Consider the following 25,091-nt stretch of genomic DNA (forward strand, 5'->3'; position numbering starts at 1 on the left):
GTCTTCATTTGTACAAGGAGAGATTCCTTTTTGGTTATTCCTGGAGGTGAAAGGGTTAAATGGAAAAGCTGGTGCTCATTCCAGTAACATCAACTGACAAAGAAGTTCATCCTAACTTTTACATATTAGTCATAAAACAGTGTTTTATAAATTGAGCTTGGATCAGAAAGGATGTTTAACTGTTTGGTCTATTAATTAAAGTAGCAAGGGCATCAGAAGTAACTAGCCAATGAAAATGCTGGCTGAAGGGTCTTCTGGAGAACACTGATCAAAATGTCAAAGGGTGATGTCACAGGGTTCTCAGTTGAACCCGTAACCCGTAACACCTGTCACGGGTGTCACAGGTAAGTGTTACGGCTGTCAAAGTGCTTCAACCAGTAGATCAATTCGTCTATCAAATGCAAATAAAAGAACGGCTTTTTGAGTAAATTGCTGGGTAAACTATTGACTGTTAGTTGCTTTCGCAATGTACCTTTCTTCGGTTTTAGTTGTCAAAGTGAATCGCCTTTTTGCAGACCATAGAATAACCGAACAATCGCTTCACGCCTCCGCAACGTTGAATATGGCCGCCATATTGAATTTGTAAATTTGAACCCAGGCTTCTCGCAGATGTCGTCTTTCCACGTGCAAAAACATGGCCGATTCATTCATTAACAAATATTTGCGCTATCTTATACTCTTTCTCATTTAGATATATAGCAGTTACTGGGTCAGTGTGGCCTTGAGAATTAGTTTTTGTAAGTGGGTGCCCCCATTTGGAGAGGACTGGTTACCTAATAATTATTTTTGTATAAAATGAATGCCATTAACTCAGAAAGCAAAGCATTGTTATTGCAGGTTAATATTTCATTGAATATTGCAGTGTAGTTTTCAGTTTGATAAGAGATAATTTCAACTTTCCGTAGTTCAAAGCCACTGAACAGATTACAAAATGTACTTAAACTTGTTTGGAGAAAATGAGAAAATATGCCCCCAAAATGAAGGAAAAAGCATTTCTGAGCATCTTAAATAAAAAATTTCCTGGGGGAGCATGCCCCCAGACCCCCCCTAGCAGCTTGGGCCCTATGGGCCCAAGTTACATGCCCAAAGGGCGTGTATATTAGGGTTACGCCTGTAACTACCAAAGCAACGGCTGTACAAAATTCTACTGAGAACCCTGTGTCATCACCGACAAACTAATCACAGAAATGACTGGGACTCTGCTAAATGCTTAACCTACAGTACAAACTATTTTCAACGACTGACTCTGGAAAGCTGGTTCACTAACTTAGAACAGACGCCTCTCAACAGATGTCAACAATTACCAGCACCTTACAAACGACTCATTAACGACGTTAACAAACCGACAAACAACAGACGGATCGAAACCGACCAATGACTGTTAACAAACTCTACATGAGTCTTCCAGCCAATCACATCACGGCTAAACAGACCAATCACGTTCAACAGACCAGACTTTATAACATCATCGACTGACAACTACTCCTCACTTGCCTCTGAAGATGACTATTGCACAGATAGTCGAAACGTCAGTCACCAACAACAGTTCTTTTCAGAACTACACTCACCCGGACGATCACACTACACAAATATTATATCTATTTTGCTACTGCGCAAAGGAAGGCTCTGAACACTTACGATCTTTAGATGGCTCCTTTTTTGTTTTAAAAACAGCTCTTCCGGGTGCTGTTGGACAGGGACGTGGGTAACCATTCTGTACTAAGTCATCTTCACTCATCAGATACTTAGACAGGAAATCATACATCAACTCCTCTATAACATCAATTAAAAAAATTATAATCATTAGAGAGGGAAAAGAGGATTGTTGGCCCAGCTGGTTGTTGTAACTAAGTACAAGTAATTTTAAATTTGGTGTCAAAAGGGATCAGGGATTGCACTCATTGTATTTTACTTAGCTCTGTAAATGTTTTTTAGAAGGCTGTCAACACTGGCCATGCTGTCTTCAGCAGCCCTCCCTTCTCAGTCAGATGTAAATCTATCACTGATCTTGAGTGGGCACTCACTTTTTTACAGGGCTTGGGACAGTTCACAAGTATTCACAAATTAATATTTCTCATTAACTCACAGAGACATTTTATTTTTGTGACTGACTGTCATGATCATGATCATGACTCCTTCCATTAAAGAGTTTCACTTCTTTTACTGTCAAATGAAACTGTGTATCTAGATAAACTGGATTGTGGCAAGTTGGCTTTATGAAACAAGAAAATTTGAGAAGCCATAAAGGGAATAACTGAATAACTCTCAAAACCAAAGAATAAAGAAAATCTAAGACATCAGATCCCACAAACAAAGCTGGGCTGTCCTTGCAGAAAGAAGGTTCTCCTCTCCTAAAATCATAATCAGTTGTAAAGCAAAATATATCAATTACCTGTAAATGGATCCGTTTGTGGAACAGCTGGTTGTTGTTTCGCAGGGCTCTTGGTACTAACAACAACTGCCCCTGAAGACAGTGTCTTAGTAACCAACACTTTTGTTGTAGTCTCACTTTTAACAGGAGAAGGTGATTCCAGTTGTGTTATACCTCGAAGTTTCTTGATAGCATTCACACAAAGATTCAAATAAACTTGTCTTCTGGTGCTCCTTTCATACAGAGTTTTTTCTTCTTCAACAGCCTGGGTCAGGGAAAAATTAGCACTTTAAAATACTTCATATCAAATTTTCTGCGGGGTACAATTGTTGTGCAACTAGACTGGAGTGGCAGAGTTAAATGACAAGTGACTCCCATGTGTTTTTTATGTTTTAATATTCCAACTGCTGCAAAATTTCTCCCCTTGCTGATATTCACTACCCTCCCCCCCCCCCTCCCCCCAAATAACTTCCTCCAGTATTTTGAAGATCTGAAAGATTTTTTTTACATAAATGACAACTAAAATTTGAACAGATCTGTAGAGATTTAAGAGGTAGGAAGAGTAAGAGCTGGGGGTCAGAGGAAAACACAACAATAATAGGTAAAGTGCCTAATGTAAAAACTTTGATTAATTTTTTAGTTTTAATTTCAAGCTTCTGACTCCATGTTACAAGTATATGCTGTTATTACCTTTTCAAATGCTTCTTTCTCACTGCTACAAATTCTAAGGTATTCATCAACTATTCTGTCTAGGTATCTCTGACGTTGACTTTGCGGCACCTTAGCACCATACTCCACAGGGATCCTAGGTCTCGGCAGTGATCCTGCAGGGGAGTTATTCTTTAATACATGAGCCACCCTCTGTTTGGCTGGCTTGTAACCCTCTGCCTCCTTTACAGGAGATCCCTTGGATCAGAAGAACAATCATCAAATTACTGATAACTGTCTACTAACAATTTATTTATCCTTAAAAAGGATAAAAAGAAGAAAAAAATTTCCTTTAATTGCTCAATTAATAGTTAATTAGCCATAGAGTAATCTCTTCACTGCTACCAGTAATCAGCATCCAGTAAAGTACCCAGCACTAACATTAAATACATGAAGTTTTACTTCCTGAACCAAACTGCATTTATACATTTAGAACAGCATTAACTTGTTAACACTTTTTTATGGCAAAAATTAGCATAAAAAAATATCCCAGTGCAATATTTATCTTCCAAATATTTATTTTGGCTAGCCAAATTAGAAAAAAAAATCAGCAGAACACTGTGATGCACAGGCTCTCCATCAGGCAACTTAAAAATTAGACTTAATAAGAAGATTCAAGGACACCAAAACAGGATTAAGTTACTATGCTTGTTAAGTTCCCTTGATAAGGGGTTTCAAAATGTTTTTAGGTAGCCATCAGACTCAGCAAAAGTTAAAGTGACTGTGAAAAGTTCATTAACGGCCAAAAGGTAACTTATTATTTTGACCAGAGTAACCGGTGACATGTTGTCAAGTAGCTAGCAGAACTGCGGTGGTCACCAGCTTGCTTTGAAATCCCTGCTTTATTTGGGTCCTCACAACATGTACCTCACCCCATGGAACAATTTTTTACACATAAAAAGAAGCTTCCCTATGTAATAACACCTTGCTCACTGACAAGTCAAATTAGTGAAACAGAGTAGCTTTCCCCATCAGTTCTTACCGACGTTGAAGGTGCCTCAGACTCCTCTTTCCTTTGTACAGCTGTTAAAGACTTAGGGTACCTTCGTACAGGATTTGCATTTGATGATAATCTCCTTGGTAGCTGTAATACAAATAACACTATCCTATGAACACAGTTGAAACATGTTATGGTACTTCATACATTACCAGGAGCTTATGACTAACAGAATCATGAACAAACTGATTACTAAAATTGGTTTTCATGGGCCAGACTCATAACACTCAACTGTGACCTTCAACAAGGTTGTCAAAACATCTGCAGCTGCTCTTAAGGACAACAACACCTTTACAATCTAAGATTTATATGCATATTCTTTACACTGTTCTCTTCTCATTTCCTATGATACAGACAGAGAGGATTTGCTCAACAATCAAGAGGCTCTCTTGTTGGTGATCATTTCCCTTATTCTCGTGGCCCTAATGTTTGATACAACAGTTAAACTGGGGTTAGGAGAAATTAGATGCCAATAACTCTTAGGGGTTAAAGGATTAATGGACAATTGTAACTTACAAGTAATCAATGGATATAAATTTTCTCAGATGTTCTAACCTCTTAACTACATGTAAAGGCAAAACTCAGGCTTGTGTCTTGAAAAAGCTAAAATTCATAATGTTACTTATTTCAATAATTAATCCCTTAACCACCAAGAGTAAATGACATCCAACTTCTCCTTAAAATGTCATCACTGAATCAAACGTTAACCCTTTCTTTCCCGACATCTCATTTATTTAGTAATTCTCCTTACTGTCTGCCATTCAATTTTCATGACATAGAAAGAAAGTTTAGAATTTAAACTTTAGAATTAGATCAACTAATAATCCCCTAATTGATACATTTTTTTTATTTTCATCAATTGTTTGCCTGATTTTGTATTGATAATGTAAGGAGAAATTCTGTCTTGGTCACTCGTGGGAGTTAAAGGTCATGAGAATAAAAGAAATGATCACCCACTAAAGAAGCCCTTGATTGTTACACAAATTCTCCCTATAGAGAACAGTGTGAAGAATATGCATACTGATGAAAGGGTGTAAATGATTAACTTACATGACTGGGCATATGTGCCACTCGCTGTTTCTTCCCAAGTCCTAATGCATCAGCCATAGATGGTTGTTTAATCATGTCAGAGTCGTTAGACACAGATGACAATGTTCTCTTCCTTGTTGATTCTTGTGCCTGTTTTTTAACAGGTGATTGTGAATCCTTCTCTATCACAAGGTTGTCTTGTGGCAGTTCAAAGTTATTCCAAATCCTTCTCAGTGAATCATTCTCCTCATGGCTTGAGTCACCTCCTGCAGGGCTGCACATGTAATCACTATCTTCACTTGACATAGTTAAACCTTTGGCACTTGTCTGAAGTTTGGTTTTCTGAAAATTGTTCTTCTTTTCCAATCCTCTGTTTTCTAATTTCTTGGGTTTCAAAGTTTTAACAGCAGCTATTTCCTCCTTAATTTTCTTCTGCTTTTCCATTTTCTCAGTTTTGTTTTGCCTTTTAGAAGGACCAAAGAAATTTATTTCAGTCTCTGCAAGGCTTAGTTTTCTTTTTGATGCATTTGCTTTGCCTTTTTTTATGTCTTTAGAATCATTATCAATAGGTGATTTACTAGAGTGAATGGTGTGTTCCAGTGACTTTGATGCAGACAAAAACAACTCATGTAGTTTATATTCCTGTTTGGAAATGCTATCTTTCCTTTTCGTAGCCTTGTTACTATCCTCACTCTTTAGTGCAGAAGAGTGAATTGAAGAGCTAGTTGCACATGGCAACTGCTGGGATTTTCTTTTCTTTGCAGGTATATCCAAAGCCTCTTTCGTGTCTTCATCTCCTTCAACAGAGATTTGAAGCTGAACAGATTTTTGTCTTTGTGGCTTTTCCTGAGTCACTTCATATTTTTCTTTCCCTCCTGTGAGTTCCTGTTTCTTTTCTATACAGTTACTTTGCAAAACCAATGATGAATCATTTTTCTCCTTCACAGCTTTGGATTTAAGTCTCTTCGCTAAACTGTCAGCCTTGATTTGAGCAATTCTTGCCTCCTTAGCAATGTAATTTTCAGTAACATTAACATCAATCAAGTTACTCTTCATTTGGCTTCCTCCTTCAGTGTCATTCTCAAAAAATCCTCCCACAACTGGGGAATTACTTTGAAAAATAATGCAACTAGAAGCATTTGAAGTTGAATTTTGTCCTAAATTGGTACTTTTAACAGCAGTTTGACTGCAACCAGGTAAAGAAACTGTGGTCAACCCAATGATTTTCATCTCCTCATCAGTCAGAGAAGCAATGGGTTGTTCACAATCATTCCGATCCAATTCAGACATTTCCATGCCCTCGTCACTGGGGCTGACCATATGTGAGCTAGTCACAGGTTCAGTTACATCCAAGCTGGTCTTGAGCAAAGATTCTTTGACACTAGAAAGTTGATCATCCTGAATATTCTGCTCTTCATCACCTCTATTCAGAATGCCCCTTTTAGAAGCTGTGTTTGTTTGTGTGGTAAATTTATTTTCAATTTCAGGACTTGTATTGTCCACTGTTTCTACCTTCCTTTTTGTTGCTTCTGGTGGAGTTGTTCTAATGTCAGCCTGCTGTTTATCTCCATCAGATACATCTGGACTGGGTGTTGTAGTCTTAACATTGTTGGATTGTAGTTCAATATTATTCTTATGAGGTGAAGTTCTGCTCTTTGAAGCCTTGAGCCCTGTGAGAGAGAGAAAATGCACACTTCAGGGTTCTGTGACCAGCTTTTCATTGATTTCTTCACAGTCATCAATTGCAACCTTGAGTATTAGAACGGTTGCCAAAAATCAATTCTGACTTAAAAATATTATTGCAGACTCACAAGTCATCTTAAGGCTCAAGTTTAACTGCTAACATCCTCTAATTTCACCTAACAATATCACCCCTGAATCAAACATTGTGGACAAGAGAATTAAGAACATAATCATGAAATCAGGATGCTCTTGATTGTTAAACAAATTCTCCTTTATTTTCTTTATCTCATGACCCATAAACCCCCAGAGATGATTTCCATGTAACTTCTTTCTATAATATCCATACATCATCCAGCAAACAGGTAATGAGGATACTCAAACTTATCAGAACAAGTTCCTATCTTGATCTAATACTAAATTCTTGTAAAGTAGCAGCTAGAGGGGAGAATTAACAATCAGATCTTGGGAGTACTAAGAGTTAATTGAGGTGATAGCTTGATAGAAGTGAAAATTACAATGACTAAGAGGAAGAAAATTAGACACTTTCACAATCCACTGCGTAATACAGGGCGACCACTTAATGTGGTGCCACTTAATACAAGTTTGACTGTATTTAAATAAGGGTGCAAGGGGTTACATTTGGGAAATAGAGACAGTTTTCCTGGCTTCCATGCAAACTTGTCAGTTGTGTGCTACCCAATCTTGTAGCTGTGAAAGAGAATTTTGTGTTACAGCTTGATAAAAGTCTCTAGTCAATACAGTTGTCAATTCTCCTTTTAAAATTGTGGGGAGAACTTTCGAGTTAATCATCCCTGAGAGTTACACGGTAATTGACCATATTTCAAAGGCATTTGACTACAATTAAGCGCTTAATAGCTGCTGTAATTATCCCAAACAACTCAAGTAACCCGCACTGATTTCGTTCATGTAATAAGTTTAATTTCGATACTCCACAACGAATCTCTTTATCTACTAAATTTCACCCTAAGATTTAAAGATAAAGAAAGGTCTGACTCTAGCGTCCAGGGCAATGTATCCCTAGGTACAAATTCTACCTCTTAAGTGTTAAAATTCCACGTACCGGGTTTACTGTGACGAAAATGGCAATACGGTCTGTGGCACAGACCGTGAACAAAGAATGGACAGTTTGTACTCCGGAAATACCCTGCTGTAGGAAACATTGTCGCGAAAATTCACCAATGTGCTACTTGAATGATTATAAGAGGTAAAGTTCCAAGGCTACGCTACAGTAAAACGTCCTTTTTCTTTCCTTGCTCGAAGTTTCCTTCATCTTTGAATTCAAGTTCATCTAAAAGGTTCTTGACATCAATGTTATATTCCCACTTGGTGGCCTCGCGATTTTCAACAGGCCAGGCTGCTACAGTTGTTACCTTTAAAAATGGCGGTCAATAATCGTCTTTGCAAACGTACAATACTTTCACAAATTTCTAAATGAATGTGGAGGTTTTAGCTCGTATTCGACCACCCATACGGGGAGAGCACTATTCTTTAAATCTTTCGGGTACCCGCGTGCAAGCAAGTGATGGAACTGGTCACATATTTGGATCTGTTTACAAATCGGAATCAGTGACCTATGATATTTTCAAAGACTCCTTGCTGCCACTGATAGAACTCTTCATCGCTGGTTACAATGTTTGTTTCTTGGTTTTTGGAGAATCAGGATCTGGAAAATCGTTCTCTCTTGCAGGGGAGAAGAATTCCAAGGCTGGGTTGATTCCCCTGATAATAAATTCTGTTTTTACTCGAGTAAAAGGTGAAAGGTCAGCTCGAAGGGAACAAAGAGTACAGAGAAATGATCCGAATGACGGAGTTGTGTTTGTACAGTTTTACGAGGTCTTTAACGAAAAAGTAAGAGATCTGCTGCTACTACCACATGAAGGTAGGTCTGCATGATTTACTACTAAGGATGGGCCGAAATGGTTTTTCCGAGTAGATACGAATTACCGAGAGTGATGCTGACGATTTTCTTCCATATCGCTACTGATATCGATACTGTGACGTCATAAAGTTATATGATAAGTCACATGATTTGATTAACTTGATATAGGGTTATCTTGCACTGTTAAGTTATGTTTTGTGAATACTCCACAGAAGCATCAATAAGACAGTAAAAAACTTAAACCAATTGTTCTTAAGTTGAAACTCACGGTCATCAATGAGTTCACTCTTGCAACACTTGCAAGCCACTCAGACTGGTACACTGAGGTGCTCATTGCCCAAACTCAAGCCCAAAATCTTTTTGGCTCCTTACCAGCAAATGGTCACCTGTGTGAGACAAAGAATGGGCAGGTTGCATGCAATATCAAAAGTTTTGATACTTTACATTAATAGCATTATTGTCTGATCAGACCTTGGTATTACCGGTATTGAATATTTGGTATTGATATGGGTCCATCCTTATTCAATACAGCACAGTACAGTGCAGAGCTCTCAAGTCTATTTACTCGCAAAGAGTGGGATTTTGGACAGCATAGTCTTTGATTTTGATCAGTACAGTGAAGAGCTTTTAAGTCTATTTGCTGGCATGGTGCGAGATTTTGGAACATACAGCCTTTGATTTTGACATTGCAGGCATCACCTTCTAGGAGGAGGGGGGAGAGGGGGTGGTGAAAATTAAGTTACTAAGTCAGCTTCATTCTTTTATCTGAGCAAGAATTTCCATTGTTGGAAAGTGTTTGAAGCAGCTAGTTAACAAAGGGAAAGGGAAGTAAATTATAGCAGAGCTTGTGTAGCTCCATAATTACAAGGTGCTACTTTTAACATGCATGGTCAACTGTACCATGGGCATGCCAACACCACGGCTTTGTCCAGTAGTCCAGTGGTCAGTGCACTGGGCTCCGAGTCGGATGACTCGGGTTCTAGTCCTGGCTGGGGCAAGGTGTTGTGCCCTTGAGACATGTGGGAAAAAAAATGCGAGCTCTGCTTGTAGGCTAGGCTAAATCTATATATTATGATTCAAGAGTTGTCTTTCTCAAAGTCAACAGTTTAAGTAAGAAACTTAAATGTGTGAGAAATAATAGTTTCTGGATGAGTGTGTAAGATTTAATTCATTAATAGTAAACATGAGTCTCGTACTCAAGGTTTGAGACTCAATAGCTCTGTAATAAGATGTTATAGAGGCATACTGTATTATACCAACTTCTTAATCATATTTAATTTATAATCAGACAAGTATATTGATGTTGTGGAAGATGGACGCAATGGAGTGCATGTGCAGAATGCGACTTACAAGAGGGTTGTTGATGCAGCAGAGTGTACCAATGTATTTCGTCAGGGGTGGTCAAACAGAGCCATGGGACAAACAGATTTTGAAACAAGAACCACAGTTTTCTTCTCACTTGACATGTCAATGGTGAGTGTATGAAAATGTTATGACCATACTTGAGTATTCACCTATTAAACAACAAGTTTTTACCCTGAAATATTTTCCTTTTAAATCCACAAGTTCTCTGCTATTGTTCTCTTTGTATCATTTACTTTGCCCTTTAACGCCCGTGATTGATTAAGATAGAATTTCTCCTTACTATGTCTATACAATATCATGCAGACAAGTGATGAGAATTTAAAAAAATTCAATTATAGGATTACTAATTGATCTGATACCAAATTCTCCACACTATAATATAATGAGAATTGTTTGGCAAACAGTAAGGAGAATTACTAATGAGATCTTGGGAGTTAAAGGGTTCAAGGACTTGTAAACACACTTAGATAGCAAATCTAAGTAAAACAGGCTCCTCTATGTGGGAGATATGGCGGCAATGGGTTTGCTTATTGTATATTTGTCACATTTAACCCTGTACACCCTAACATCAGTATCTATATTCTCTATATTCCTTTGTACACATTTCCTTTCATATTGATAGAGAGAATTTGTTTAACAATAAAAGCTTCCTAGGTTGGTTATCATTTCCTTTAATCTCATGATTTAGCAGTGTTATTGTAGGGAGAAGTTACATGCCTTTATTCTTCTTGAATCAGCTTTTCTTTGCCCATAAAGGTTCCAAAAGATGGTCAGGATCTGTTTACGTCTCGTTTTCTTGTGGTGAAATTACCTGGAGCAGAAAAACTAGCTGAAGACCCTACACAGCTGCGTATGAGGGAAGGTCCTACTTTAAATAGGTCTCTACTTGCATTTGGGAATCTTGTAGCTCAATTAGCTGCAGCTCCAAAGTCTACAAGAGTCATCAATTATGGGTGAGTGTTTGACTTTTGTACCTGAGAGAAACACCTGGCTGAGTGATTGCCAGGTGTGTGGTTCTCTGGATGAGCAGGTCTCTGTCTGACCTGTTCAGGTCATCATGTTGTATTCTTAGTTAAAAAAAAAAAGGTGCTTCTCTCTCTCTCCACCTGGGAGTACAAATTTGTACTGGTGAAATGTTAGGAAAATCAGAGAAACTGTTGGTATGGGGGGTTGGGGTTAGGTAAGATGGATAACTGTGCATCTCACTCCATGTCTCTCCACGGAGGAATATAAATGGGTTTTGGTAAACTGACAGTGAAACCTGACAAATGCTTGGGAGAGGGACTAGGGGATAGGTGAGATTTTTTTCTCTGAACACTTTTTTCTTTATTCAGGAGAAAAAAAATGATTGGTTGTAATGCTAGCTAAGGAATGGAAAAAAAAGAGACTAGCTGAGTTATATCTGAGCTAATGCTATGTTCATGGTGATAATAAGTTTAAAAATGTGTACTTCATTAACTTAAACTGTTGTTGTGGTGCTCATTTTTTGACTTTTCAGAGAGTCTAAAGTGACCATGTTACTAAAGGATGCACTTGGTGGAAATTGCAAAACAAAAGCGTTGGTGACACTGCACCCTTCTGGTAGTTCCAGTCTTTCAACTGTACTCAGAACTGCTGGGCAGCTTGCTCAAGTACAAAATTATCCTGTTATCAATGACTTTATGGCAAAGGTGTGTGTGTGTATGTGAAAATTTAAGTTTTTGATTTGAAGTGGTGCGAAGTGAAGCTAGGATGTGCAAGTCAACAGTTGCAAAGTCAAATGGGACTGTTCTCAGCAGTCACAGTGAGTAGATCATCCAAGTGGTAGTCACCGTTTCACAAAAATGCTGACCTCTGCTGAGCTTGTGGAAAACGTCTGTGATCATCACCAAGAACATTCCTTTTCAACATTTCATGTACCTTCACATGACCACCAAACCACACAATTTTCAGAGACTTTTTCAAGAATCTTCTATGTGTAAATGAGACTAAGTGGGAAATGGTCTTGACTCTCTGAGTTATTTAGAAGAGTGACTGTTAGCTGACATTGTGATTGATAGGTTGTCTTTTGTCTTTACACAGGAACTCTTATGTCAGTATCGAACCCTAATTATGAAACTTCAAGATGATATCCAAATGTCAGGTGGTGGTAGGAGCTTAGGTACAGGAGAAACTCCAGGCAGGGCACAGGAACTGAAAGATCAAATGACACAGCTCACACAGGAAAATGTAAGTTGAACTTGCAAGATAGCTGAGCACTTTTGCTTGAGTGTTGAAAAACATAAACTAAAGTGATCACAAGGACTAATCAGACAAGAGGAAAATCCCTTAATGATTTTAATAATGGGAATGTTAGCCCTTAACGACAATCCTTCTGATTAAGGAAGTGACAAAAACGTATTAATTTCTCCTTACTATATCAGTACATTATCCATTATACACAGTGAGAAAAGACAATCTTATCAGGTGTAGGGAACAATTACTGGTACAAATATATTGAACCTTTGGAATTTAAGGGTTCAGTGCAGATGCGACTAAAAAAAAGTAATGTCAGACTTTATGTTACAGTAGTTGAGTCTCACCCCTAACTTGTTATTATTGTATTTTTTTGTGGCTATAGTTTAAATTACAGGAGAAAAATGAGCAGTTATACACAAGGCTTGACGAGATACAGACAAGATACAGTGAACTGATGAATTCAAAGACACAGCTCTCTTCAAAGTTGATCTCCAGTGAAGAAGAAAAATTACAGGTTTGTTTCTTCTTCTATTTTTCCTTGGTTTCTTCTTGTATCAGGGGTTTCAGTCATATTTTAATTTTTTTGTAGTGGGCCACTACATTGATCCATTGAAGGGATCTGATTGATATAATTCGTTCATTGTCTGCACAGCTTTCTAATCCACCATTGACAACTACCTTAAAGTTTGAAAAAAGTTTTTGAAACTTCTGTTATAGTACCCTAGATAGTTTTTAAGTACTAGGTTTTTTAAAAGAAAATGGAGAGATACAATTTAGTTGATCAGAAAGCATGTTAGAATGCCAGTTGTGCTATTTTTGGTGCTATATCTTTTAAATATTTTGTCTCGAAAAAGTGCTTAGATAACTAGATCAGGGGAGGGGATACATCCTTGAAAAAACAGTTTTTTTAAAACTGTGGTTGAGTGACTTTATGACATGAAAACTTTATATTTTTGATACTCATTAGATTTCCAAGACATTGGTTGACATTCAGTTGGAAAACAACAGAATCCAGGAAGATGCAGAAGCTGTCAATTTTGACTTCAACAATAAGGTTGGTAGAGACTGTGTAGTACTCTTCAATAAATGACCTCAAGAAGCAATTTTGTTCTAACTTCTACTTTATTTGTTGCTGAAATGTGGTTAAGAATTTCCTTGGGTTTCTTAGGTCCAATTTACATAATGCAATTCTTTTAACTATCAAAGCTGACCAGCTTACAATATTGCTTACACATGCATTATGTCATCTGAATCACACCTGCAAAAACTTTACAACAATAGCATCCAGGTCAGGTCTGTGAAATTGCATCCATGTCCAATGTCATAACTACTCATCAACCTGAGTTTTCGCTATGGATGATCCCTACAGATTGTATAATTTGTATTCATGAGTCATATGACCCATACAGATCCTCTATCATTACAAACTTAGTATCTGTCATGTGGATTTATAAGAGCACCAACAAGTTCTCTTGCCTCAGTTGGTAGCCAAAGGGCAGAAAACCTTGAAAATGGAACTGTGTGGCTGAGGAGTGAGTCATCTCACAGGACTAAGGTTTTCTTTATGTAACCGTAAAATTATTTTCAGTTTAGCATGGATTCTACTCTAAAATTTTACATAAATTTAAAATTATACTGATAAGCCTCTGAGATACAGTGTCAATTACTGAACAGGATGTGAGAAAATCACTGATTTTTCCCCTTCATTTCAGGTGCTTGCTCTTGAAAATAATGTCATGGAACTTCAGATGTTTTTGGATAAGGCTCAAGCTGACTTGACAGCAAGTAAAGAAGATCTTGCTGTCATGGAAACAGAACATAAAGAGCTGGCAAATGAGTACATTGCTTTAAAGACCAGTCATGTTCAGTTGACTGCAGACTATCAAAAGGAGGTAGGATATTGTTCATAGTGCACCAACCAGTTCTCTGTGGCTGAGTTGGTAGTGGGGCATACAAACTTGGAGAGCGAGTGCTCAGCATTCTCGTAGTAAAAATTATAGTAGCCTAGCTTCTATGAAAGAAATTTGTACTCCTCACAGAATCCCTGTACCCAACCAACCACTCTAACTCAAACATATTATCAGGCTAAAATGAGATGATGGAGATGTTGTAAATCATCCCCTAGCATTTTAGAGTATAAATTAAATGGTTCCTCTATCAATTTCCAGCTTTGTAATGAATCATTCCCACAATTGAACAAGATCGGTACATCAAAAAATTGGTGTCAAGCAAAAACTTGATGTCATGCAAAAACTTGGTATGAGATGCTGTGAGGAAATTTAGCTTGCTTGCACAATGGACCTGGTCAGGCCTGAAGAGCCTGATTCTTAGACAGTTGAAAGATGGAGTTGAGTGATTGATCAAGAGTTATGCAGAATGGGACTGCTATTAAAAGACAAAAGCACACAAAATAATTATCTGAGTTCCTGAAAATGATATCCTGCATGGTTTCAATGGCATGAAGGGACTAAGAAGTAACACAGGAGGATAGGTCCCAGTCCATCAGAATCTTACTCCTTCCCCCAGGATTTCAGTGAAAGTTTCCTTGTACCCAATTACTCCTTGGTCAAGAGAGGCACTTTGAAAAGAAAATGTCGCTTCTGAGAACATTATACAATGACCCAGTCAGGTCTTTAACCTTATCTTTTTTATTTTTAGATTCCATGTATTATACTAACACAAAGCTACTACATAATTTCAATTTTATGTTAAATAATCTTTTTTATATTTTTATAAGGTGGCCAAAAACGAAGAGTTGGGTTTGGAACTTGTGACGCTGCTCAACACAAAGGAAAAACTACAGAGTGATAAAGAAGCTGTGGAGCTTGAAACAATGAAGGTTGAGGGCATTTAACAAACACTTTATTTTACTTTCTTGTTGTCTAAAGATTAACCTGACTATTACAATAATATGTTATTTAAAACCAGGAGCATCCCTGTTCTCCCATTGAAAATGAATATTTTGTGTAATCATCCATTCAATAGCAGGGGTCTTATTAGGTTGCATTAGTTTTACATGCTCACAATTGTTTATCTGGCCGACCATGTTTGATTTAGAGTTAGGGTGGTTGATAAGGTACAGGCATTGCGAGGGGTACAAATCTCTTTCATTGATGGCAACTATAATTTTCACTTAGAGAATACTGAGTACTTGCTCCCCAATTTCAAGTTTGTGTGCTCTACTAGCAACTCAGCCACAGAGAACTGGTAGTTGAACTAAGCCAATTTTTCTCTACATGCTACTCTGGCCTGATCTGCATGCTACTGGTGCAGTTGTTAAAGTTGTTGCTGGTATAATTCAGATGGCACAATTTTCCTGTATAAGCACTTACTATAGGCTGATCAGCTGAGATGGTTAAAAGAATTGCAAGTTTATGTAAATTGAACCTATGAGGGAAGTTCTTGACCATGAGTGTTGGTAATCATCATAGTTAAGAGTTGTGACTCCCACTCAGGTTGTCAAGACCAATGTCACTGTTACCAACTGCAGTCCTTTTTAGGGTCGTAGTTTTGAAGTAAAGAACATCTAAATTCAAAGAATCTGACCTCTAATTCAGTTCAAAAGGAGCATGAAACGAAATGACATGATAATAATATCAGAAGTTTTCTTTGCTTCTAGGAGTATTATGACCAACTTAGGAGGTTGGCCAGCAAGTTTTCAAGGAGCTCTCTCCGTGAGAAGGTAGCATGACCTTTTATTGTTCTTTCCCTAAACCAGATTTCTATAATTCAAACTTTGTTGCTTCATGTTTAATTTTCAAATTGATCATGTAACGATGTGTGCAGTAATTAATATGGCTTGATTCTCTCACTATTTGTTCAATACAGGATGATTTGTCCAAAAGTGTCCTTTCCTTGCAGTCCGAGAAGCTCGAACTTGAAAAACAGGTAATGTATATTTGATCCAAAGGTCCAAAGGATTTAACTTCTTGCACACTGAGATAATTTGTGTATTATTCATCTATCCAAAAGTGTTTCTGCCAAAACGTTTTAGCTGAGAAATTCTGTTGGATTGCTGTCCCTACTCCCAGAAGTGAACGTTGTTTGAATTTTCCTGCCATTTTAAAGAGCAAACTGATAGTTACTGAGAGAGGAGAAATTTATCAACCCGGGAGTAATTTTTGGATTTAAAACCAAATTCACAGGACAAACTAGAAGAGAAATATGTTGGCATCAAGTGGGAGAATTACCTTTCCGATATTGCAGACAGTTGAAGGGCTGTTAGACATCCTATGTTGTTTGCTAACAGTTTCATTTTTTGTTATTACAGTTATTTCAAAACAGCCAACAACGAGAAGGAAGGGTGGAGGTTCTCAGGACTCAGCATCAAAGAGAACTGGTCAAATTGGAAGATAGAATGTATACAGCTTTTCCTGTTTTTGTATTTGGTCTCCAACTACTAGTTTTTCATAGACCTTAACTTTCAACCCCCAAGAGAGACTAGTCTCTAATTTCTCCTTACAATGTCGCCCCTGACTCACACATTAAGGTCAAGAGAATAAAGGAAATGATCACAACCTTAAGAAACTCTATCTCGACTGTTGAACAAATTCTCCTTACTAGTATCATAGAAAACGCATAGAAAAAATTATGGAGAATATGCATACAGATGTCAGGATATGAAGGGTTGAGGGTGGTCTCAGTGATAGGGATCTACTCTGTGTAAAATTTAATCATAAAGATTTGTTTCTTTAGATCCAAATTGACTCAAGAGCTGAAAGACTCTAAGGAATCTCTTCGGGTGATTCAGCGGAAATTAGCCCTTCAGTCTTCTGTAAGTAATGTTTTTGTTGCTCGAGTAATAGTTTGTGATAGCTTACCTCTGGGAAAATGATTTAGGGGACATCTATCTTCAAGAAAGGCAAACTTTGATTCTGATAAATTGGGAACGCCTCATACTCTTTCTGTTCAGTCTATTGCCTTCATTGTCGGGGCACGACTATTGATGGAAAACTTTAAAGAAATCCATTCCTTCTTATAAGAACCAGCAAAGGCTACGAGATGGTTTCCATCCGTGGATAAGATTCTACTCTTAAAAGCCCTAGTGGCTTTTCCATATCGTTCTTTGAGCAACTCAGTTTACAAAGCGAAGTAAAGCAGAACCAGTGTGATACCAGATCACGTTAGTTTTGCTTTAGTTTGCTTTGTGAATGGTCCGTGACGTCTGCCACTTTCTCAACCAAACAGATTCAAAACTTACACCGATCGCGAATTGGTCGCGTTTTCCCGCGCTTCGAGCGGTTCAATTGTCTTTACATTAAGTTCTCGGTTTTCGAAATGGAGGAATGTTCCCCAATTCTGGCGGAAGAGAGGCACTGTGCTGTTTCTATTGAGCACAACGCGATCACCCTTATTAGGACTCAAAAACAGGGCCTTTCATTTTTATTTTCATTTAAGTAATGTAACTGATGTTATATAATTCTGTTGCATTATAAAGGAATTGATCTCTGCCAACGGGGAGAGGCACCGTTTACAAGAAGAAAGTAACAACCTGGACCTGCGCCTTAAAGAGCTCAGCGCGGAATATACCAACAGACTTCAGCAGTATATTCATGATATTGCGGTGAGGAATATTTATTAGAGCTTTTTAAATTCTCGTTGCATTTAGGGGACCCCGTCATCCAAAGGACACGAAATTTGTATCAGTTACCTTTATTGATGGAACATTTACACGGAGGACATTTTAAGTGGTCTTCAGGAAGCCCCATGATTAGGATCCACTACAATACAATACAATACAATATTTATTTGCCATATACGACATTTACACATGGAAAAAAAAAATGAAGAAAATTGATGACAGAAAATAAATGGCGAGAAAACCTGAAAGAAACCACGAGGCTTATAACAAGTCAGGTTTTCTCACTTAAAATAACTAATCTTATATTAGAATTACAATATGGACTTATGGTAATTAACTTTGACCGCGCACACGTACACACACACACACACACGCACACACATATTAAGTAAGTTAGTTAAGAATTACTGCCTTACAGAAGCTAATACTTAGAGAGAAGAAATTCCTTAAGCTTTCTTTTAAAAGAAGCGGAGGAGGGAGAACTAGTTATGTCAGAATTTAACGAATTATAAAAGTTTGGACCTTGAAAGTAAATTGAAAACTTCTTGGTGTTCGTTCTGCACAGTGGCAAACGGAAGGACTGAGCATTCCTAGTATTATAATTGTGGATTTGACTATTCAGTAAAAAAAAGTTATTGAATTTGGAAGGGAGTGTAGAGTTCTCGAATGAAAACATAAAAGTACCTAATTGAAACGAATGGATATCATGAAATTTTAAGAGTTTAAGTTCCTTTGAAATAGGGCCAGTATGGGCAATGTATGTAGAATTGCTTACTATTCTTAACGCACGTTTCTGTAAGGTTACAATTCTTTGAAGGTTTGACTTATAGGTACCAGCCCAAGCTAAATTGCAATAATACAAATATGGAAGGATCATAGAATTGTATAAAGTACGAAGGGAGTGAGTAGAGAGAAAAAAACCTAGATTTATGAATAATACCTATAGATTTGGATAATTTATTTGCTGTTAAGGATATATGCGATTTCCAGGTCAAATTGTCATCTAATAAAACACCCAAAAACATGGTCTCAGAAACACGAAGAATAGGCTGCTCATTTATGAAAACTTGAAATTCAAAGGATTGCTTCTTTTGCCAAGGCTTGAATACCATAAAATTAGTCTTGGCTAAATTCAAGGAGAGCCGGTTTGCTGCAAACCAGGTTGACAATTTGTTTAATTCTCTATTTAATGTGTTAATTAGGTAAACAGGGTCATTATGGGAGATAAATAAGTTTGTATCATCAGCAAACAAGATTGCATCAAGCAGGGAAGCATTGTTCAAATCATTAACATACAGGATAAAAAATAAGGGACCAAGAATAGAACCTTGAGGCACCCCACAGGGAATCCCCTGTGGGGCAGATCTAACGTTATTAAATTCGACAAATTGTGTCCTCTCAGAAAGATAACTTTTGACCCATTCTAGTGCCAGACCACGGATCCCATAATGATTGAGTTTTTCAAAAAGAATGTCATGATTTACCGTATCGAATGCTTTCGAAAGATCTAGGAATACTCCAATGGCATGTTCTTTTCTATCAAATGCAGAAGAAATTTTGTCACACAAATCGATAAGCGCAAGGCTAGGAGAGCGATTTTTTCTAAAGCCATATTGATTATCACATAAGACATCGGAGTCATTGAGATAATTCATAATACGGTTGTAAATTATTCGTTCCAAAAACTTTGAAAAGCACGGTAGAACAGAAATAGGTCTGTAGTTGCTGAAGAGAGCTTTGTCACCTGATTTAAAAATAGGTATGACACGAGCAATTTTCAAATCATCCGGAACGATACCATGAGTAATGGAGAGATTTACAATGTGTGTTAATGGAGAGGAAACGCTGCATATAGATCGCTTTATGATAGACATAGGGATATTGTCATACCCAGCCGATTTTCCCGCCGGAAACGTAGATGCGATATCTATAATCTCCTCCTGAGTTGCAAAATTTAGGAACATTGACTGAGGGAAATGACCAGGAAGAAAATTCTTATACGAGGTCGTAGATTGAATTCGTTTAGCGAGGTTTGGTCCAATATTGCTGAAGTAATGACAAAATCGATTAGCAATCTCCATTGGGTCAGAAATATCTTGATCATCAACCTTAAACACAGAGTTGGGTTTAGGTCTCAATTTCTTGCTGTTTAGTACCTCATTAAGCAGACGCCAAGTGGCTCTTATATTGGATTTTGACTCGCTTAGCCTCTTATCATAATATAAACGTTTCGCGATTCGTAGGGAGTGATTCAGTTTGTTCTTATAAGTTTTATATTTCGCTTCGTTCCAGAGAGAGGGGTTTGAAATATACTGCTTGTATAGTTTGTTTTTCTGCTTGACAGATTTAAGTAAGCCCTGGGATATCCACGGTTTCCTAAAGTGAAGGCGACGCTTCAGTTTCTTCAAAGGAAAATGTGTTTCGTAAGCTTTAGTGTATCGCTCAAGAAATTTGCTGTAGCAGATTTTAGGATCATTATACCCGTCTATATTGAGCCAATCAATACAATCTAATTCCTCTAGGAAGTTGGAAATGTTTAGCTCGCTTTTGTCACGGACAAATATGTTCTCTTGGTGTTCGCGGGTACACTTATGATCGAAGCAAATGGAAAAGATAGGCAGATGGTCCGAAATATCCGTTATTAATAGTCCAGACTTCAAATAACTGTGCTCGACATGGTTAGAAAAAATGTTGTCAATCAGAGTTGCAGTGTGAGAAGTAATTCGGGAAGGTAACGTGATTAACGGAAAAAACAGGTGAGAATACAGGCCATCTAGGAATTCCCCGGTGGCGTTGTGGTTTTGATTTTTTAGCAGATTCAAATTAAAATCTCCCATTATATAGCATATCTTGTTGTCCCGAGATATTTTCCCTAATATTTCGTTCATTCTGGTCACGAAATCATTTACATTTTGATTTGGAGGGCGATAAATTATACCAACAATGATATTTTTCTCATGGGGTCGAATGATCTCAATGAACAATGCTTCCATCACCTCAGCTTCATCAGCATAAATATCGGTGCGAATTCTAAAATCAAGATTGTCTGATACATACAAGCCAACACCTCCACCCGATTTAACAGGGCGATTTTTGTAAACAAAGTTATAACCATCAATTTCGACTCCAACTGGTGAATCCATTAACCAGGTTTCAGTTATCCCAACAACGGAGAATTTTATATCTAGAGAGGTTAGAAGGGTCGATAGTTCATCAACCTTTTTTTGAAGGCTTCGAATATTTAAATGGAACAATGAAAGATGATTCGATTGTTCACGACTAATCATGATTTCTTTTTGAAGAGTATCGTTAAATTTATCTTTAAATAATCCGTATATCGTATATATCCGTATCTATACAGTATCATGCAGAAAAGTGACGAGAATAAAGAAAAATATCAATTATGGGATTACTAAATGATCCGATACCAAATTCTCCAAACCAACATAATGAGAGTCATATCGCGAGAGTAAGAATTGACGAAAATTGCCGAGAGAGAACGAATATTGACGATATTTGACGAGAGTGAACGAGAGTGGTAACCGCCGCACCCGTTTCAACTTCAAATCTTCAAGAAACCTCTCGTAGACTCTTTTTTGCAGGGAAAGTTGCATCATTCCTGGTCGATTCTTAGACAACAGGACATATCATTCTTTGCTAATTATTTTATAACCCTGGGAATTAAGGATCAGAAACATGCCGATGAACAACCTATGGGCTCAAACAACATCTCGATTATAACATTCCTTTTCATTACCCACAGGAGTTCTGTGGAAAGGTTAACGAGAGGCAGATTTCAGTGGAGTCATTTCAGGGGTACATTGATATGATGGTCAGACAACTCAGAGAATCACACGAAAAAAAGGAAGAAGCCTTGGAGAGCAGACTGCGAGAATTGAAAGCTACCATAAGAGACTTAGTACAAAAGCACGATAATCTTTCTTCAGCTTACAGGTGCGCACAATTACAATAAAGGCTCCTCCCTCTCCTCCCCCTTAAAAAAAAAAACAGGTACAATTCCCCCCTTTCCAACAATCTTCATTCATGATTGACATATTTTTTGTCATTATTTTAGGATGTTACGGTACGACATTGAAAGTAAAGAAGCAAAGTCAGTACCACAGACTAACCAAGCTAGTTTGTACTTGCCTTCAGAGACTGAACTGCAGACTGCCCAGGTTAGTTTCTTGTTGTCAGCAATGTTTTTGTGAAACAACTGAGAGCAGGCCTATTCTTCCCCGTCAATAACTCCATATTTTGTTTTCTATTTTTAACAGAGTCGTGAAATTGCCAAACTGACGTCGGATCTCAAAGAATTGAAACGAAGTAATGATGAACTAAGACAAAAGGTACCATTGACATAGCATTTTTTTTTTGTCCTTTTTTTTCAAATTTCTGAATGGCTCACATTATGAATTTTTTACTAATTCTTAGTATATTCGTAAGGCAATAGTTAAAGCTGTCGGTGTAAACCCTATCGGCTGTGACAGAAACAAGGCCATTACAAGAAGGCCATTAAAGTTAGTAATGGTCATAGGACCGAGTGAAGTCCAGTTCGGCCTTTAGTAATGCGAGTGATTAACAAATTTTGCTAATTACGAGTATAGGACGACACGAAGTCCTGTTAACAATGAAACAAAGCTATTACACAATTAGAGAAACAAACTATTCATCGGTTTATACGTCTTCATTAAATAACAAAAGTTAACTCGGCGAATTGCGCCACAAGAAGTACGCTTGTACATGACGCGTACTGTCCAAGTACACTGTTGAATTACAAGCAAGACGCGTAATGTCCAGTTGCTCCGTTCAGTTACAGGTATGAAGCGTACACTGTTCAGGTAGCGCTGAAATCGGGCTTGTAACAACTAAGCATTTTATTACAGTTTTTATATTCTTAACTTTGTTCCAGTTGGCCTCCAACACCTCGCGTTTTACAGCGGATGACCAGCAACCGGATCAACTGTGAGTTTAATGTACTCCTTCCAAGATTTCTGATAAGTCTAATCCAATAAAGTATAAGTAATAACATGATTTTGGGTGAAATTTGGTGTTAAAAAGCACGAGAAAAATTTTCAAAGAGAACAAAATTGTTTGAGCCCGCAGGGCTAGTGCAATTTGTAGTCTTTGAAAATTTGCAAGTGCTTCTTAACGCCAAACTGCAAGAGAAATCATGTTATTATTTGTTAATAAAGTACATGAAAAAACATCACAGTAAATTTTGATAGCGTGTGCGTGCTATTTGTAACTTTGCACTCGTGTTACAACTTTGCTCTCGTGTTATATGAGAATACACTTGGTTTTAGCTAATCAGAAGCGCGCAATTTTTTCATGTACATTATTAGGTTTCTTAAAGGAGTATTTTCTTTGCCAGGTTGTTACCAGCAGGTCAGGCAACAGTGGAGATGGGTTGGGGCTACCTCCGAAAGCAACTCCGCGAATTCACACTGAATACCCAGGTAGCGAAATAACGATGACTTCTGCTGGTTTCGAAAAACTAGCTTGTCAATCCCAGTCAATCTTTTTTATCCTTACCCATCTTCGTTCCTTTGTTGTTTATTTTTGCTGTTTTACTCTCTTACCAAACAATCATTTCATGGTTTCTGGTGGACTGAAAAAAAGGGCGACAAATATTGTGGCCTAACTGCTGAAATCTTTCGAGTCAATCTTGAAGCGTATTAAATATACTTTACATCGTTGGTTTTTTACCCTTTAGCAAGACCTGGAAAGTGAGCGCGCTTCACTGATGACACGTTGTATTATGGCGGAAGAACAACTTGCGCGCCTTCAGCACTACATAGATACAAATCTTAAAAGGTACTACTGATTATATATTGAGAATAACCTTGCCTTGATTATTGGCCTAAGAATCTTTTTCCCTCCTTTGATTAGAAGGTGCTGAGGAAACAAACTGATTGTACTAATGAAGCAAAGACATCACCCTCCTGTGTGTGTGTGTTTGTGTGTGGGGGTGGGGGGGGGACGGGAGGGGGGGAACGGGAGGGGGGGGAACGGGAGGGAAGCGGGGGACAGGATTGAAGCAGGGACGAAGCTATATATTTGCTCTGCATCTTGCTTCATTTTAGGCTTCTCATCCTTCTCTCTTTATATTGCAGATACCAAGAAGAAATTGTTCGTTTGCGAACATTGTTAGGAAATACTGCTCCCGCTGCGCATTCAAGACGCTAGAACTGTGTAGTAATATACTTCAAAGCCATAATCAAAAGGCGGTTGTAAATATGTTGGATGCACTTCGAGTTATTTGTATTGTGTTATGGAGCATTTTTCGACCGAGTGATCAGGGTTTGTCGTGGGTTTTCTTTCCTACGCTCCATGATTGGTTAAGAAAATTCGCGCCACTCTCTCGACCGATCAGATCTAAGAAAAAGTCCAATTAAGACTTGGTAACATGCGTTTTACCACGGATGAGGACTTTCGCCAGATGGTTTTGGTGCTGGGACACTAAAAAGGAAGAGTGCTGCATAATGTTTGGACGTTTTTAAGTTGTTGTACAGTTTTCCCTAAAAGTATTTATTAGTCATTTGTTGGAAGGAAGTGGACTTTACCATTCGAAAGAAAGTGTGTTTAAAACTGACTATCTTTGTTGTATTGCTCCTTATTATCGAAGTGATATGCTTATTTTAAACGATCCCTTGACCTGTTGTGGCTCATTTAATCGCAAGTTTTGTAAAAACTATAACTGGCATTGCAGGCGGTGTCACGCTGCCTCATTGAGGGCCTTTGATCAGACCAAGTTTGTCAGCGGTTTAGTGTGCACCCTGCTATGTGTATGGTGTATTTGTTATGGTGCGTCTGCAAATTGTAAACGATAGACCGATGCAGGGTAAATATTCCACAACCAATGTGTCAGGGGAATTATGATAATCGGAATTCTCGTTGTTTTGTAGGTCTAAAACGCAAAGGTAGCCGTTGAGTCATTACGTTAGTGGCTATCTTAGTATTTCCCTATATACCGACGCAAAGATAACCATTATGTCTTTCCATTAATTAGTGGCTATCTTAGAATTTCCCTACATCCCGACGCAAATATAGCCGCTATGTCATTGTGTTGCTGGCTGTCTTAGAGTTTCCCTCTATACCGACGTAAATGTACCCGTTAAGTCATTGCGTTACTGGCTCTTAGGATTTCCCTATATACCGACACAAATGTGGTAGCCATTAAGTCATTGCTTTACCCGCTTTGTTATGGTCGGTAATATCAGTCATAAGTCAACCGACA

General features: G+C 37.9%; 2 protein-coding genes across 6 annotated transcripts in view; one reads left to right on the top strand and one right to left on the bottom strand.

The window, feature by feature from the left end:
* LOC113678055 (uncharacterized) overlaps positions 1-8,187 on the bottom strand; it is a 47,289-nt gene extending 39,102 nt beyond the window's left edge. For all 5 annotated transcript variants that reach the window (XR_016180912.1, XM_089186785.1, XM_089186786.1 and 2 more), the window contains exons 1-6: positions 7,870-8,187; positions 5,127-6,775; positions 4,062-4,163; positions 3,062-3,277; positions 2,393-2,636; positions 1,639-1,773 (exon numbers count right to left, since the gene is read on the bottom strand). Coding sequence is in view for 4 of the 5 variants with exons in the window: in XM_089186785.1 (XP_089042911.1) it covers positions 1,639-1,773; positions 2,393-2,636; positions 3,062-3,277; positions 4,062-4,163; positions 5,127-6,775; positions 7,870-7,969 (2,446 nt within the window). In the remaining variant the exon portion in view is untranslated. The remainder of the gene's footprint in view (positions 1-1,638; positions 1,774-2,392; positions 2,637-3,061; positions 3,278-4,061; positions 4,164-5,126; positions 6,776-7,869) is intronic.
* On the top strand, positions 8,153-24,446 carry LOC113678056 (coiled-coil domain-containing protein 78). Its single transcript, XM_089186787.1, has 21 exons — positions 8,153-8,688; positions 9,977-10,161; positions 10,810-11,006; positions 11,552-11,723; positions 12,115-12,261; positions 12,653-12,784; positions 13,238-13,324; positions 13,983-14,162; positions 15,008-15,109; positions 15,890-15,952; positions 16,099-16,158; positions 16,541-16,629; positions 16,966-17,044; positions 17,708-17,833; positions 21,615-21,805; positions 21,927-22,029; positions 22,129-22,200; positions 22,764-22,816; positions 23,226-23,310; positions 23,568-23,668; positions 23,968-24,446. Exons 1-21 carry the CDS (start codon positions 8,241-8,243, stop codon positions 24,038-24,040), a joined length of 2,745 nt encoding a protein of 914 aa, XP_089042913.1. The 5' UTR covers positions 8,153-8,240; the 3' UTR covers positions 24,041-24,446.
* Positions 24,447-25,091: the final 645 nt, after the last annotated feature.

The sequence above is a fragment of the Pocillopora damicornis genome, chromosome 11, assembly GCF_964200805.1.
Source record: "Pocillopora damicornis chromosome 11, jaPocDami1.2, whole genome shotgun sequence".
In the NCBI taxonomy this organism is placed as follows: domain Eukaryota; kingdom Metazoa; phylum Cnidaria; class Anthozoa; order Scleractinia; family Pocilloporidae; genus Pocillopora; species Pocillopora damicornis.

Bases quoted from the DNA above. Each gene is read 5' to 3' on its own strand.
- LOC113678056 (XM_089186787.1), top strand. From the start codon at position 8,241: ATGAATGTGGAGGTTTTAGCTCGTATTCGACCACCCATACGGGGAGAG. The intron at 8,689-9,976 runs GTAGGTCTGCAT...ATTTATAATCAG, and splicing joins GCTGCTACTACCACATGAAG to ACAAGTATATTGATGTTGTG. The intron at 16,630-16,965 runs GTATACAGCTTT...TTGTTTCTTTAG, and splicing joins GTCAAATTGGAAGATAGAAT to ATCCAAATTGACTCAAGAGC.